General features: G+C 41.5%; 1 protein-coding gene across 7 annotated transcripts in view; it reads left to right on the top strand.

Annotated features, from left to right (window-relative positions):
- Nucleotides 1-12,668, top strand: part of LCOR (ligand dependent nuclear receptor corepressor) — a 107,412-nt gene that overhangs the window by 55,331 nt on the left and 39,413 nt on the right. For 4 of the 7 annotated variants that reach the window (XM_073552872.1, XM_073552871.1, XM_073552877.1 and 1 more), the window contains exons 2-3: nucleotides 1,233-1,298; nucleotides 11,971-12,050. In XM_073552872.1, coding sequence (XP_073408973.1) covers nucleotides 1,233-1,298; nucleotides 11,971-12,050 — 146 coding nt within the window. The remainder of the gene's footprint in view (nucleotides 1-1,232; nucleotides 1,299-11,970; nucleotides 12,051-12,668) is intronic. The other 3 variants (XM_073552875.1, XM_073552873.1, XM_073552874.1) reach the window with 1 other exon arrangement.

Genomic DNA, 12,668 nt, shown 5'->3' with positions numbered 1-12,668 from the left:
AACAGCCCTGCAAAGCACAGAGAAGGAGAACTGCATCTCAAGAAGATGGGAGGCGCCAGACCTACAACATCAACATCCCTCGGATCGGCCCACAACCAAGTATAATAAAAGCTCTTTTTCAGTTTGGGTTGGGGGCAGATATACAGAATGCTGTAGATCAGGCCTGAAAGGTGGTGACCTTACCTCATATCTGCCAAACATGGTGACAAATTCGCTTTTAAGTCCGATGCTTCATTTGGAACTTGAACCTGTTGGTCATCCATTGCATTTACACTGCTGGATTATTGAAAAGTAATGTTCCCAGGATCACTCATTTGCTAAAGATTCTGCTGTGTAGAGTCTTTGAATTGCACAGCAAACAAGGAAAAGACTAGTTCTTTGGGAGAAATTATTTTTGGTCTTGCTTAAAAGATCGTCGTTCTCAGCAGCTCATCGTCCTGTGTTAAACGACTTCTGCTGAGAATAATGTTACAGTATAGAACTGAATGGTCTATTACTGATCCTTCAGTACTCATCAGAAGCACAGTCTGCCTGTCTAAATAGACTTGAACCACTGCCGATTGGCCAACATGTCTCCGAACGGTGGTCGTTGAATGATGTCGGTCGTCTGGTGTAAACCCAGTTTAGAGCTAAATGCTGCTTTTTGTACAAATATTTTACTTTACAGTAGCATTGATAAATTGTCCAATAAGTTGTATGATATTATAAAAAAACTGCTTTTCTACACACCGTGCCTTTACTGCTGTAGTCTGTGTGTAAACTGCAGTATTCAATTGCGGTAACCTGATAATACCAGATCCAGTCCTTGGACTGCAAACCTAGAAAAGTATGGTTCCTAAAGGAAAAGCATCCTATCTAATTTTAACCAACCCTGTTTAATAATGGTATTGTTAGTTGCCGTGAAAGTGGATTGATTGCCCAGAAATCCTCCATCCATAGTCAGTGTTATCAATGGTACATTTTTTTTTTTTTTTAAACATCTTATTGAAAAGAGGTAATATGTGTACAAGATAAATGGCAAATTGGGCTTGGTATATAAAATAGTATGGATGTTGAGATTTGTTTATCGTAGGAGTAGCTTTCATGTCATGTTAATTTAACTGAACAGACATACTTATTAATAACAAACAAGCACAATATAACTTTTCTAAATTTTTTGTTTCCTTCCATTCGCTTTTATGTAAGATTGTATAATTCTGTAAGACTAAGGCTGAGTACTCTTTTCTTTTTAGGTTTTGAGACTATTTTAGAAGGGCTGTTTGGACCTGCATTGCTTGATGATCTCAGCTTATTTAAAGGTATTTTTAATGTATTATTACTTTAAAACATCCATGTGAGTTCCTTGCATACCCTAAGGTTCACACAAAGTATATAAAATATATTATGATAATAACACATAAAACTGTATTTACTGCTCAGGCAACAGTTTGCAACAGATTTAAAGGGAACCTGTCAGCAGGATTGTGCACAGATTGCACTGCAGGATAACTGCATGTTTAGTGTCCTAGTAAAAACTGTTCTTGATGGTATTGAGCAAGTACAAAAAAAATCAATCTCTGATCAAATCAATCTCTGAGATCGAGTGCTGCTACTGCGCTGGCATGGGTCGGCACCATCTTGGAGGAGGATTTTTTTTTTTTCTTTTTCCAGTAAGATGGCACCGCCTGCGCAATAACATGGGATCTCTATACACACCGATAGCTGCTACTGCGCAGGTGCGGTGGGCTTAATTTTCAAATTTTATTTTATTTTTTTACTTGCTCAGTAACATCAATAATGGTTATTACTAGGAAGCTAAACATGCGATTATGTTGTAGCGCAGGTGCCACGGATGACACCTGCCTGCAGAAGGGGTTTTTTTTTTTTTTCATCGGTATGTGCAGGTATTCATTATGCAAACTAATCGCAGGTCACTGAGGGATCAGTGACCTGTCAGCAGTCTGCATTATGAATACCTAATCAGAGCACCACCTAAAGACCACCCCAGGCCTGCCCCAGAGCACGAGCATGTCCTTAACTAAAAACAGAAAATAAAGATTAAACGACAACCACAAGACGGATTTCATCAATCAAGGTATCATTTTAATCAGTATTACAACGCTGACCTGACACTATGTAGAGGTTACAGTGCACAATCCTGCTGACAGGTTCCCTTTTAAAGGGAATTAAATGTCTTCTAATTCATGCTCCCCAAACCACGGGCAACGTGAGTTGTCCTGGCTACATGATTTAATCAAGGTATATTCTTCTCTGACTCACTGGAGCATTTACTTTATTCATAGCCGGAGACGAGACTAAATTGTCTCTGCCCCCGGCATGCTCTTCCCATGCTCTAGGTTCCTCACTTACAAGTGCTTTTCACTAAATTAGAATGTCATCAGAAAGTTAATTTATTTCAGTTCTTCAATAAAAAAGTGAATCTCATATTATATAGTCATTACAAACAGAGTAATCTATTTCAAGTGTATGTTAATGTTGATGATTATGGCTTACAGCCAATGAAAACCCAAAAGTCATTATCTCAGTAAATTAGAATACTTTATAACACCAGCTTGAAAAATAATTTTAAAATTCCGAGATGTTGGCCTACTGAAATGTATGTTCAGTAAATGCACTCAATACTTGGTCGGGACTCCTTTTGCATCAGTTACTGCATCAATGCGGCGTGACATGGAGGCGATCAGCCTATGGCACTGCTGAGGGGTTATGGAAGCCCAGGTTGCTTTGATAGCAGCCTTCAGCTCGTCTGCAGTGTTGGGTCTGGTGTCTCTCGTCTTCCTCTCGACAATACCCCATAGACTCTATGGGGTTAAGGTCAGGCGTGTTTGCTGCTAATCAAGTACATTGATACTGTTGTTTGTAAACCAGGTATTGGTACTTTTGGCAGTGTGGACAGGTGCCAAGCCCTGCTGGAGAATGAGATTTCCATCTCCAAAAAGCTTGTCGACAGAGGGAAGCATGAAGTGCTCTAAAATTTCCTGGTAGACGGCTGCGCAGACTTTGGTCTTGATAAAGCACAGTGGACCTACATCAGCAGATGACATGGCTCCCCAAACCATCACTGATTGTGGAGACTTCACACTAGACTTCCAGCAGCTTAGATTGTGGCCTCTCCACTCTTACTCCAGACTCTGGGACCTTGATTTCCAAATAAAATGTAAAGTTTACTTTCATCTGAAATCACCTTGGACCACTGACAACAGTCCAGTTCTTTTTCTCCTTGGCCCAGGTAAGACGCTTCTGGCGTTGTGTATTGGTCTTGAGTAGCTTGACACAAGGAATGTGACACTTGTAGCCCATGTCCTGGATACGTCTGTGTGTGTTGGCTCTTGAAGCAATGACTCCAGCAGCAGTCCACTCTGTGAATCTCCCCCAAATTTGTGAATGGTCTTTCCTTGACAATCCTTTCAAGGCTGCGGTTATCCCGGTTGCTTGTGCACCTTTTTCTTCCACGCTTTTTCCTTTCACTCAACTCTCCAACGCTTGGATACAGCACTCTTTGACCAGCCAGCTTCTTTAGCAATGACCTTTTGTAGCTAGCTTTCCTTGTGGAGTGTGTCAGTGACTGCCTTCTGGACATCTGTCAAGTCAGCTGTCTTCCCCATTATTGTGGAGCTACTGAAACAGACTAAGGGACCTTTTTAAATGCTTAGGAAGCCTTTGCAGGTATTTTTTCTTAATTCTAATTTAATGAGATAATGACTTTTAAGTTTTCGTTGTCTGTTAGCCATAAACAACATCATTAGCAGTAATAAACACTTGAAATCACTCTGTAATGCCTTTATAGAATGAGTTTTTAACTTTTTATATTGAACTGAAATAAACTACTTTTTGATATTCTAATTTAGTGAGACGCACTTACTTGTATGTGCGCATAATTAGAGATCGGTCAATCACTTGCAGCAGCACTTTTGAAACCCTTGTCATAAGCAGCGTCAGACTACAGTCCCTGGATGGATCTTCAAAGTATAGTTTCTTTGAAACGCTTTGGCGATTCAGGTAATATCTGACTGCCGTCGAGCAGCCAGGGCTTTCATGCTGTCCATGGTTTTACATGTACTTTATTGTGGAATTTATCTGCACCCAAACCCCAAATGTGCTGTATGATTAGCTAGACCCTTTTTCTACATCATGCTGCTCTCGGATGGAGTAGCAAAAACATTGTGACCGTTTCCCTATAAAGGTATTTGTTGGTTTTTTTTTTTTGTCTTTTGTAGAAATCAAGAACTGGAAGTATGTTTAATATAATAAAATGACCATAACTCCCCTATTCAATACTCCATTGCTAAAGCGCCACACGCCAGTGGTGCTGCAGCAACTACGTCTGTTCAAGTGACCGCTACAGCCAGTTGCTTGGGCTTAGTTGTGATTTTTGCATGTTCGACACATGACGACTGATTGCAGCAACCATGTAAATGAGACATATATTTTCTGTGTGAGAAGCAGACTTTAAGTGATTTGAATTCAATAGGTATATTTTATATATGTTAAAACATTTGCAGCACTTGGCTAATTAAAAAAAAAAAAAAATCCTGGAAAAAACACTTTAAAAATTAAATGCAAAGTTTCTTGCGGTATTTTTACCAAACTTTATTGATGTTACTGTCCTTTATTCTGTGCAGTGTCTGGTCTTTCCTACACTTTTGTGTATTTGTCATGCATTTTGTAATAAATACAAATGTCATGCATACTGTTAGATTTTATTTTTTGTTGCATGCTGTTAATTTACAATTGGAAAGGGAGACAGTTTACTTTTAGAGTTAAAATTATTTGATGAATAAAAGCTGTACAATATGTAGTAATGTTTCCATGCACAATTTTTTTTTTTTTTCATAATGTTGATTCATAAGTTTGTTTGTGACTGTTAGTCTAATGTTGCTTTCCAGTCAGTTATATTATGGCAACCCTAAGGGTTGCTTTAGATGCACTTGTAAATCGATCTAAGCATGGACTCGCCATGGCTCTCCTGACCTGAGTGTCATAGCTTCATAGGTGTACAGTGTATGAAACTGTATCTCTCGCAATCAGAAGACCTGTGACCCAAACTGGCTTGGGAAGGGCATTGTTTAGATAAATCCATCACTACAACAATCAAACATACACTCCAATCTTTAAACTCCAGTTCAGTTGTAGTTATAATAATGTTTTTCTGACAAATGCCAGATGACTATTTACAGGGGCTGTCTCAAATGAGGTTATTGGGCTGGGGGGGGTGCTCATATTAACTATTTAGACCATCAGTAAGGTCCGTTCCTCTGGTCTAAACTGTACACTTTCCCATGCTGCAGGTAGAGGCAGCTTTCGCTTTGCCCCATTAAGCGCTCAGTCTGGCCAGATCCCACTATCCGGCAAGCTGCTGAGCTTTCAAGCTTTGTAGCCAAGAGCCTCTAAGGCTATGTGCACACGTTATGGATTTTGCTGCGTTGTACAGTACCATTTTACTCTATGTAAAATGGAAACCGCTGTGCACATGCTGCGGAATTTTCCGTGCGGTTTTGCTGCTGTTTCATATCCGCAGAAAGATATGACATGTCACTTCTTTTTGTCGGATTCCGCTGCGGTTTACAATCTCCTCCATTGTAGAGGTGATAAACCGCAGCCTAATCCGCAGATAAACCGCAGGTCTTTTGATCTGAAATTTACCTGCAGATTTTACAAAATCCGCTGGGAGAAATCCGCAGCACCTAAAAACTACGTGTGCACATACCCTAAAGGGGGTTTTACACTAAGCGATATTGCTAGCAATATCGCTAAAACGTCACTGGTTTTGTGACGTTATAGCGATATTGCTAGCGATATCGCTATGTGTGATACTTACCTCCGACCGGCTCCCCCGCTGTCCATCGCTGATCGCGCGAGAATGTCCGGCTCCATTTCTCGTCGGGCGCTTCCTGCTGAGACTTCCTGCTGTGACGACGAGCGACGCTGGACGCGGGCGGGAGGACGCAGGATCGCTGTGTGTGAAAGGTAAGTATCGTGCGCTGCGTCGCTGCTGCATCGCTGTGAGATCTTTCTGTATGAAAGCTCACTAGCGATCATTTAGCGATGCACCAGCGATCCTGACCGGGTCGGATCGCTGGTGCATCGCTAAATGTAAAAGGGCCTTAAGCGTTCTGCACCTTGTTTGAGACCACCCACGACTGATAGTCTACCGGCCACAACTACATCCTACACAATTTAAAATCACACACACACACACCCCTTCATTGTTTTGAACTGAGAGAATTTTTAATAAATGTTAAAGTTACTGTTTGCGTTTCTTTTTTTCTTCTCTCTTCATAAACAGCACTTTTATGCCTAAAGCTACTTTGGGCAATGCCATGACTATAATCAGGAATGTAAGAATCCCTATTGATGTCATTGATCAGCTGTAATCTGCTGCGGTGACCGGTCATACGTAGTCAGTTTTCCTGCAGTACCACCAGACGTAATAAATGCTTCTTATAACCACCATGGAAAAAAATAGGGAATCTGAACATGGCACACATCTTTACTAACGCAGAATTCTCCAATAGGATATACGATAAAGAATTTTCTTAACTGGACAATACCTTTTTATTCATATTGTGTTTTTACACTGAGCAAAGTATGCTTATCACACACAAATATATGCATCAACCTAACGAATGGAAGGTATTACAATGGAATTATTTAAAACAAATGTATTTCACAAACTATTGTTAGCATATAGCATTTTATACAAGACACTGGTTCAGTTACATGGTGCACACCTATAGAAAATGGCTAAATGGGGAAAAGGTTAGAAATCAGCTCTTGGTTGATTGAATTTAGTTGCTGGAAACATTATCCTTCCATCTACTCTATGATGACCACAGTAACATATAAAGGGAACCTGTCAGTAGGATTGTGCACAGTAACCTACAGACAGTGTCAGGTCGGCACCATTATACTGATGAAATTAATACCAAGGTTGATTAAATCCATCTTGTGGATGTTCTTTCTTTAATCTTTTATTGTCAGTTTTGTGTTAGAGATTCTCGTTGCCTAAGGCAGGGTTTGAGCATGTGGTGCTCCTATGTAAATATTCATAATGCAGACTGCTGACAGGTCACTGATCCCTCATTTTTTTAAAAAGCTGCTTCTGCATGCAGTTGTCAGCCATGTCACCTGCTCTGCAGCAAAATCTAATGTTTTGTGTGCCAATAATACATTTTTTTCCAGGTTATTCAGCTAGAGGGGAAAAAAAACAATTTGAAAACGCCCGCCGCGCTATCAGTGTCTGCTTTTGTGATCCGATAGCTGCTGTTGCGCAGGCGGCGCCATCTTACTGGAGAAGGAAAAAATTCCTCATCCAAGATGGCGCCGCTTGCACAATAGCAGCTCTGCGATCCCGCAGCTGCTATTGCAGGCACGAGCGGCACCATCTTAGACGAGGACATTTTTTTTTTTTTTTTCCTTCACTAACAAGATGGCACTGCCTGCGCAACAGCAGCTATCGGATTGCTATACAAACTGCTACTGCGCCATTTCCAAAATTACAACAAGACGGATTTCTTCAAACAAGGTACTAGTGTATTCAGTATAACGACGCCGACTTGCCACTGGGTGTAGGTTAGGCCAGGTTCATATTGCGTTAACCAGCCCGTTCAACGCATAGCGTTGACGGGCTGCGTTAACGGTATAGAATAAGACGATCGCATAATGCTATACCTGCTAGTGCAATTGATTTAGCTGCGCTAGCGGTGACGGAGCCTCAGACGCTGCAGCCCGCGTCCGAAGCTCCGTCACTGAATGACGGCACATCGCAAACGCATGCCGCTTTACGGCATGTGTCGCGATGCGCCCGATAATGGGGGTCAATACACCGCGTTATGCCGCAGTGTAGCGCAGTCCATCTAACATAACAGACTGCCATAACGCAATGTGACCCCGGCCTTACTGTGCACAATCCTGCTGACAGGTTCGCTTTAACCCAGGGGAGGGGAACCTTTTTCCAGCTGGGGGCCAATTGGAAATTTCTACCATTATTCGGCACACAAAAATGATCACCTTGAAAATTATACCGGTGTATTTAGTCAAACAATTACTTACTCACCCTTAATGTGATGGCTGGAGCTGCTTCTCTTTGGTGCAGCTGTGATGTTAGGTGATAATGATCATGTTGCTTCTCACAGCTGCTTTTTCGGGTTTGTGGCGACCAGGAGAGCAATTAACTTTGTCATAAGTTTTGTAAGTCATACATCACATAGGAGACGCTGGGACTACTGTATATACATCACAGGACACGCTGAGACAGCTATATATACATCACACAGGAGACGCTGGGACTGCTGTATATACATCACACAGGAGACGCTGGGACTGCTGTATATACATCACACAGGAGACGCTGAGACTGCTGTATATACATCACACAGGAGACACTGAGACTGCTGTATATACATCACACAGGAGACGCTGAGACTGCTGTATATACATCACACAGGAGACTCTGGGGTCATAAATTATAGGAGGGTCTGGAGGAGGCATAGACGCCACAGGAGATGCTGGGACATATTCATCACCGGGGAGGCTGGGGGAAACAGACATCACTGAAGGGCTATATACATCACGAGGAAGCACAGACAGCACAGGGGGTATATATGTCCCTGGAGGGGAATATACATCACTGGTGGAGTCACATACTGTACATCACAGGGGGTTATATATATATATATATATATATATATCTATCACTGGTGGGGGGATATACAGTACTCGGGTGGATACATAGCACTTTTGGGGTTAATGCAGCACTGGGGAATATACACCACTTGGGGGCACATACAGCCATAAGGGGGGATATACAGCACTGGGGGGAGGGGGGACAGGCATCACCGGGGTGACACAAAGATCACGGGTGAAGCACAGAGATCACAGGGGTGCACATAGCTGGGTGTCAGAGATCATTGAGGAGCACATAGCTGGAGGGGACAGATCACATGGGAGCACAAATATCACAGGGGTACATAGCAGGGGAGCACAGGGATAGCAAGGAGGCACATAGATCACAGGGGGCACGAAGGTGAGAGCCACAGATCATGGGTGCACATACCTGGGGGCACAGAAATCACATGGGGAACCTATAGCTAGGGGACACAGACGGGAGAGCAATGGGCTCTAACCCTGCCCACCCAGTTGACTTCATTCATGTGCAGGGCAGCCAGCATTATGTAGTGAACGCTGCATGCCGTGCACTTGAGGGTTAAAGGGCCGACAGGATACAGCTGCCGCCTGAGTATTGGGCACTCCGGGGACCTGCCTGCGGGCCACATGAAGTCACCGTAGAGTAGTAGAGTTGAGCGACTTTGGTCGGATCGGGTTTCATGAAACAAAATTTGTTTCAGATGAAACTGGTCCGACTAGGGCAAAAAAAGTCGGGAGTTTCGTCCGAAACCCGACCCCAATGCAAGTCAATGGGGAATAAAAGTCGGCATTGAGCGGATGACATTCATCCACTCAATGCCGACTTTTATGTCCTATTGACTTGCATTGGGGTCGGGTTTCGGACGAAACTCCCGACTTTTTTTGCCCTAGTCGGACCAGTTTCATCTGAAACAAATTTTGTTTCATGAAACCCGATCCGACCAAAGTCGCTCAACTCTACTGCTAATATCTCTGCATTATAGAGGTGAAATTATAAAAACCTTTTTGCTCTACTGTGCAGCCACTTTTATATTGTGTCCAGCTGAAAATTAAAATTTTTTGTAAATGGTCCTCTTCATTGTTTCACTATTTTTGCACAAGAAAATAACTTATCATATTGTTTTTGTTAAAGCAATAATTTTTCTGCAAAGCTGCATGAGGCATGTGTTTTATATTTATAGATCGAGCTCAAAATTTTATCGCTACCTACTTTGTGATACATATAACTTATACATATTTTTTCCTATTTATGTCAAGCCTTGCTGAATAAATGTTTCTTTTGTACTGGTCGCTACAGATTGCAGTAATAATTAATGACTAACCCAGTAGCATATTAGTTAGTGCTATGGAGAAAATCACCCAGTGGTGAATCTCCCTTAAGACTAGCCATACCAACTCCATATAGCATGTAAGAACCAGAGAAACCAGGAGTACAAGGTGATGATGGTATAAAAATGGTATATCAGTTTTATTAAATAGAAAAATACATATATGAAAACATCACACAATAGGGTAACCATAATGCACCAGGACAGTACAGGCAAGAAAAAGGAGAGACACCCCTACATAATGCCACCACTAGGTATAGGAAGCAGAAGTAAAGTTGCCAGTAAGTAAAAGTAGTGCTGCTGGCGGTCCGGTAGCTGCATTCACACCAAAAGCATCATAAAATGTATAGTAAAGAGGCTTACCACGATAATAGGGGCATAGGAGAGGTGATCCAAGGGCCAAAATTCCACCCCGACGCACGTTTCGCTGGCACAACTCTGCTTTCTCATTTTTATGGCGCTTTTGGTGTGAATGCGGCTACCAGACCGCCAGCGGCACTACTTTTACTTACTGGCAACTTTGCCTTGGCTTCTTATACCTAGTGGTGGCATTATGTAGGGGGGTCCCTCCTTTTTCTTGCCTGTACTGTCTTGGTGCATTATGGTTACCCTATTGTGTGATGTTTTCATATATGTATTTTTCTATTTAATAAAATTGATATACCATTTTTATACAATTATCACCTTGTACTCCTGGTTTCTCTGGTTCTTAGATTCCAGTAATACCAGATGTCCTTTTTTTGGCAATTTTTAAAATTAGATTAAACTGCTTTATTTCTTATTTTTGTCTTTTTTTCCCCTCTTTATACACTTCAACACACCCCCACCTCCCCCTCAAAAAGAAAAAATATTGTAATTCTACAAGAGGTCTTGGGCACGCAATCCCTTCATCCCAATGTTGGTACATTGCACTGCTTTTGTAGTGCAGAGCATTATCAAGCCTGTCACTGTTACACGGATAGGCAGCCTAATTAGACAGTGACTAGACTTTGATAGGGGCGTTCATTAAAGAGTTCCCCTGATCCACTTCCTGTGGACTGAGAATAATGAAACTTGGCACAGTTAGTCCTTCTCTACATGGGTGCCACCTAGTGACACACACTTCTCCCATCTCTTTTTAAGCAACTGTAAACACTTTGCTTGTAGAAGTTGACTGGCTGCTCCAAAATCCACGTTGTGACTTCGGAAATCAGAGTCTCATCAGCTGAAAAATGCTTGCCCTTCAAAAATAACTTCATTTTTGGAAAGAGGTGGAAGTCCGATGGTGCGAGGTCTAGTGAGTAAATAAAGCGAATAAGGGGACTGCGGTAGAATTTCAAAGCCACAGGAGCATGCTTCCATTTGGGCAACATGTGAGTTGTGAACTGGTGCATTATATTGCAAAAGTAAAGGAACTTGATGACTGCTCTGTATTCCACTGGGTCCATTATTTAACCTCGCACCACTTCAGCACCTGTGAAATAAAGACCGTTATCAGTTCTGAGTTGCAAATTAGCACGTAACCTGTAGAAACTTATACCATTACACATGTGCAGTTTCAGCATCCTGTGAAAAATAGAAGTGGGTCAGGGGAAATCTTTAATGGACGCCTCTCGTATATGGCCGGCCCAGAGTAGGACTTTGATCACCAACAGCTATGGGTGCTGCACGAAACAGATGACGTGACAAACAGAGCAATCTCACTTGGTCATACTCCTTACATATGGTGGTTAAGATAGACCAAGGGATGTAAGGAGTTGATTGAGCTGCTTGCAAACACTGACCACGTTCAATTCCTTTTGCTACTTTTCTGCAAATTAAATGTCTAAAAAGTGAAGAAAACTTAATATAATATTCTTTAGAATGATGCCAAGAAAAGGAAATTTCATTTAATTTTACCACAACTTTCTTCTTTATGGACTTTACATCTGGTAACCTGTTTGGTTTAGGTTTGTGTGAGGAGTCAATGTTTGGGTAACATTTGGCTTTTTCTTTCCATCCCTGCCTTTTATTCTAGACTGTGAACCTACAGCAGTATGTGATTGGTCCTTTGATGAGAATTGCCTTTTCTGCTGCTTAAGAAGAGAAAAAGTGAAGGTACTGAGTCCTATCTTCATTTTTACTTTTTTATTTTTTTTTATTCCATATAACTATTATATTAGTTACTTAGTTAATATGGTTGAAAAAACAATTGAGATGTGAAATGCAGGACTGTGGAGTCAGAGTTGGTGTCCATTTTGGTGGAGTCAGTATAAAATGGTCTGATTCCTAAAATATATAATTGGGTACAGTATTTAAATGCAGTATGTGATGAATATTTTTTTTCAGAAAAATTTGGGAAAGTTATGAAATGTCCTATAAATCTGTTCTTTTCTATTCTTGATCTAAGGATCTCTGCTTTTAGTTGAGATGTATCTGTACTGCACTTTATTCACATGCTCAGTAGTAAAGCTCCTCCTCTACAGATCAGAGCAGAAAGGCATTGATAATGAATGCCTGCAGCCCTGCACTCATCTCAACTGCTAGGTTGAACAGAAACACAGTATTAAGGCAAGTACTTCTTAAAGCATATCTAAACTTTCAATTAACGATGCATAAATCCATAGTCCAATGTATGTGTTGTCTGTATGCTTGATGTTTTAGTTTGTTTTCCCTCTGAGCTCATGTTTGGAGAGGTCAGCTTCTCTTATGCGCTTCATGTTATTAGCTTTGCAA

Source organism: Dendrobates tinctorius, unplaced genomic scaffold (genome assembly GCF_039654945.1).
Source record: "Dendrobates tinctorius isolate UK_male_01 unplaced genomic scaffold, ASM3965494v1 ptg000196l, whole genome shotgun sequence".
Lineage (NCBI taxonomy): Eukaryota > Metazoa > Chordata > Amphibia > Anura > Dendrobatidae > Dendrobates > Dendrobates tinctorius.
This window is presented reverse-complemented; position numbering and strand designations above follow the sequence as displayed.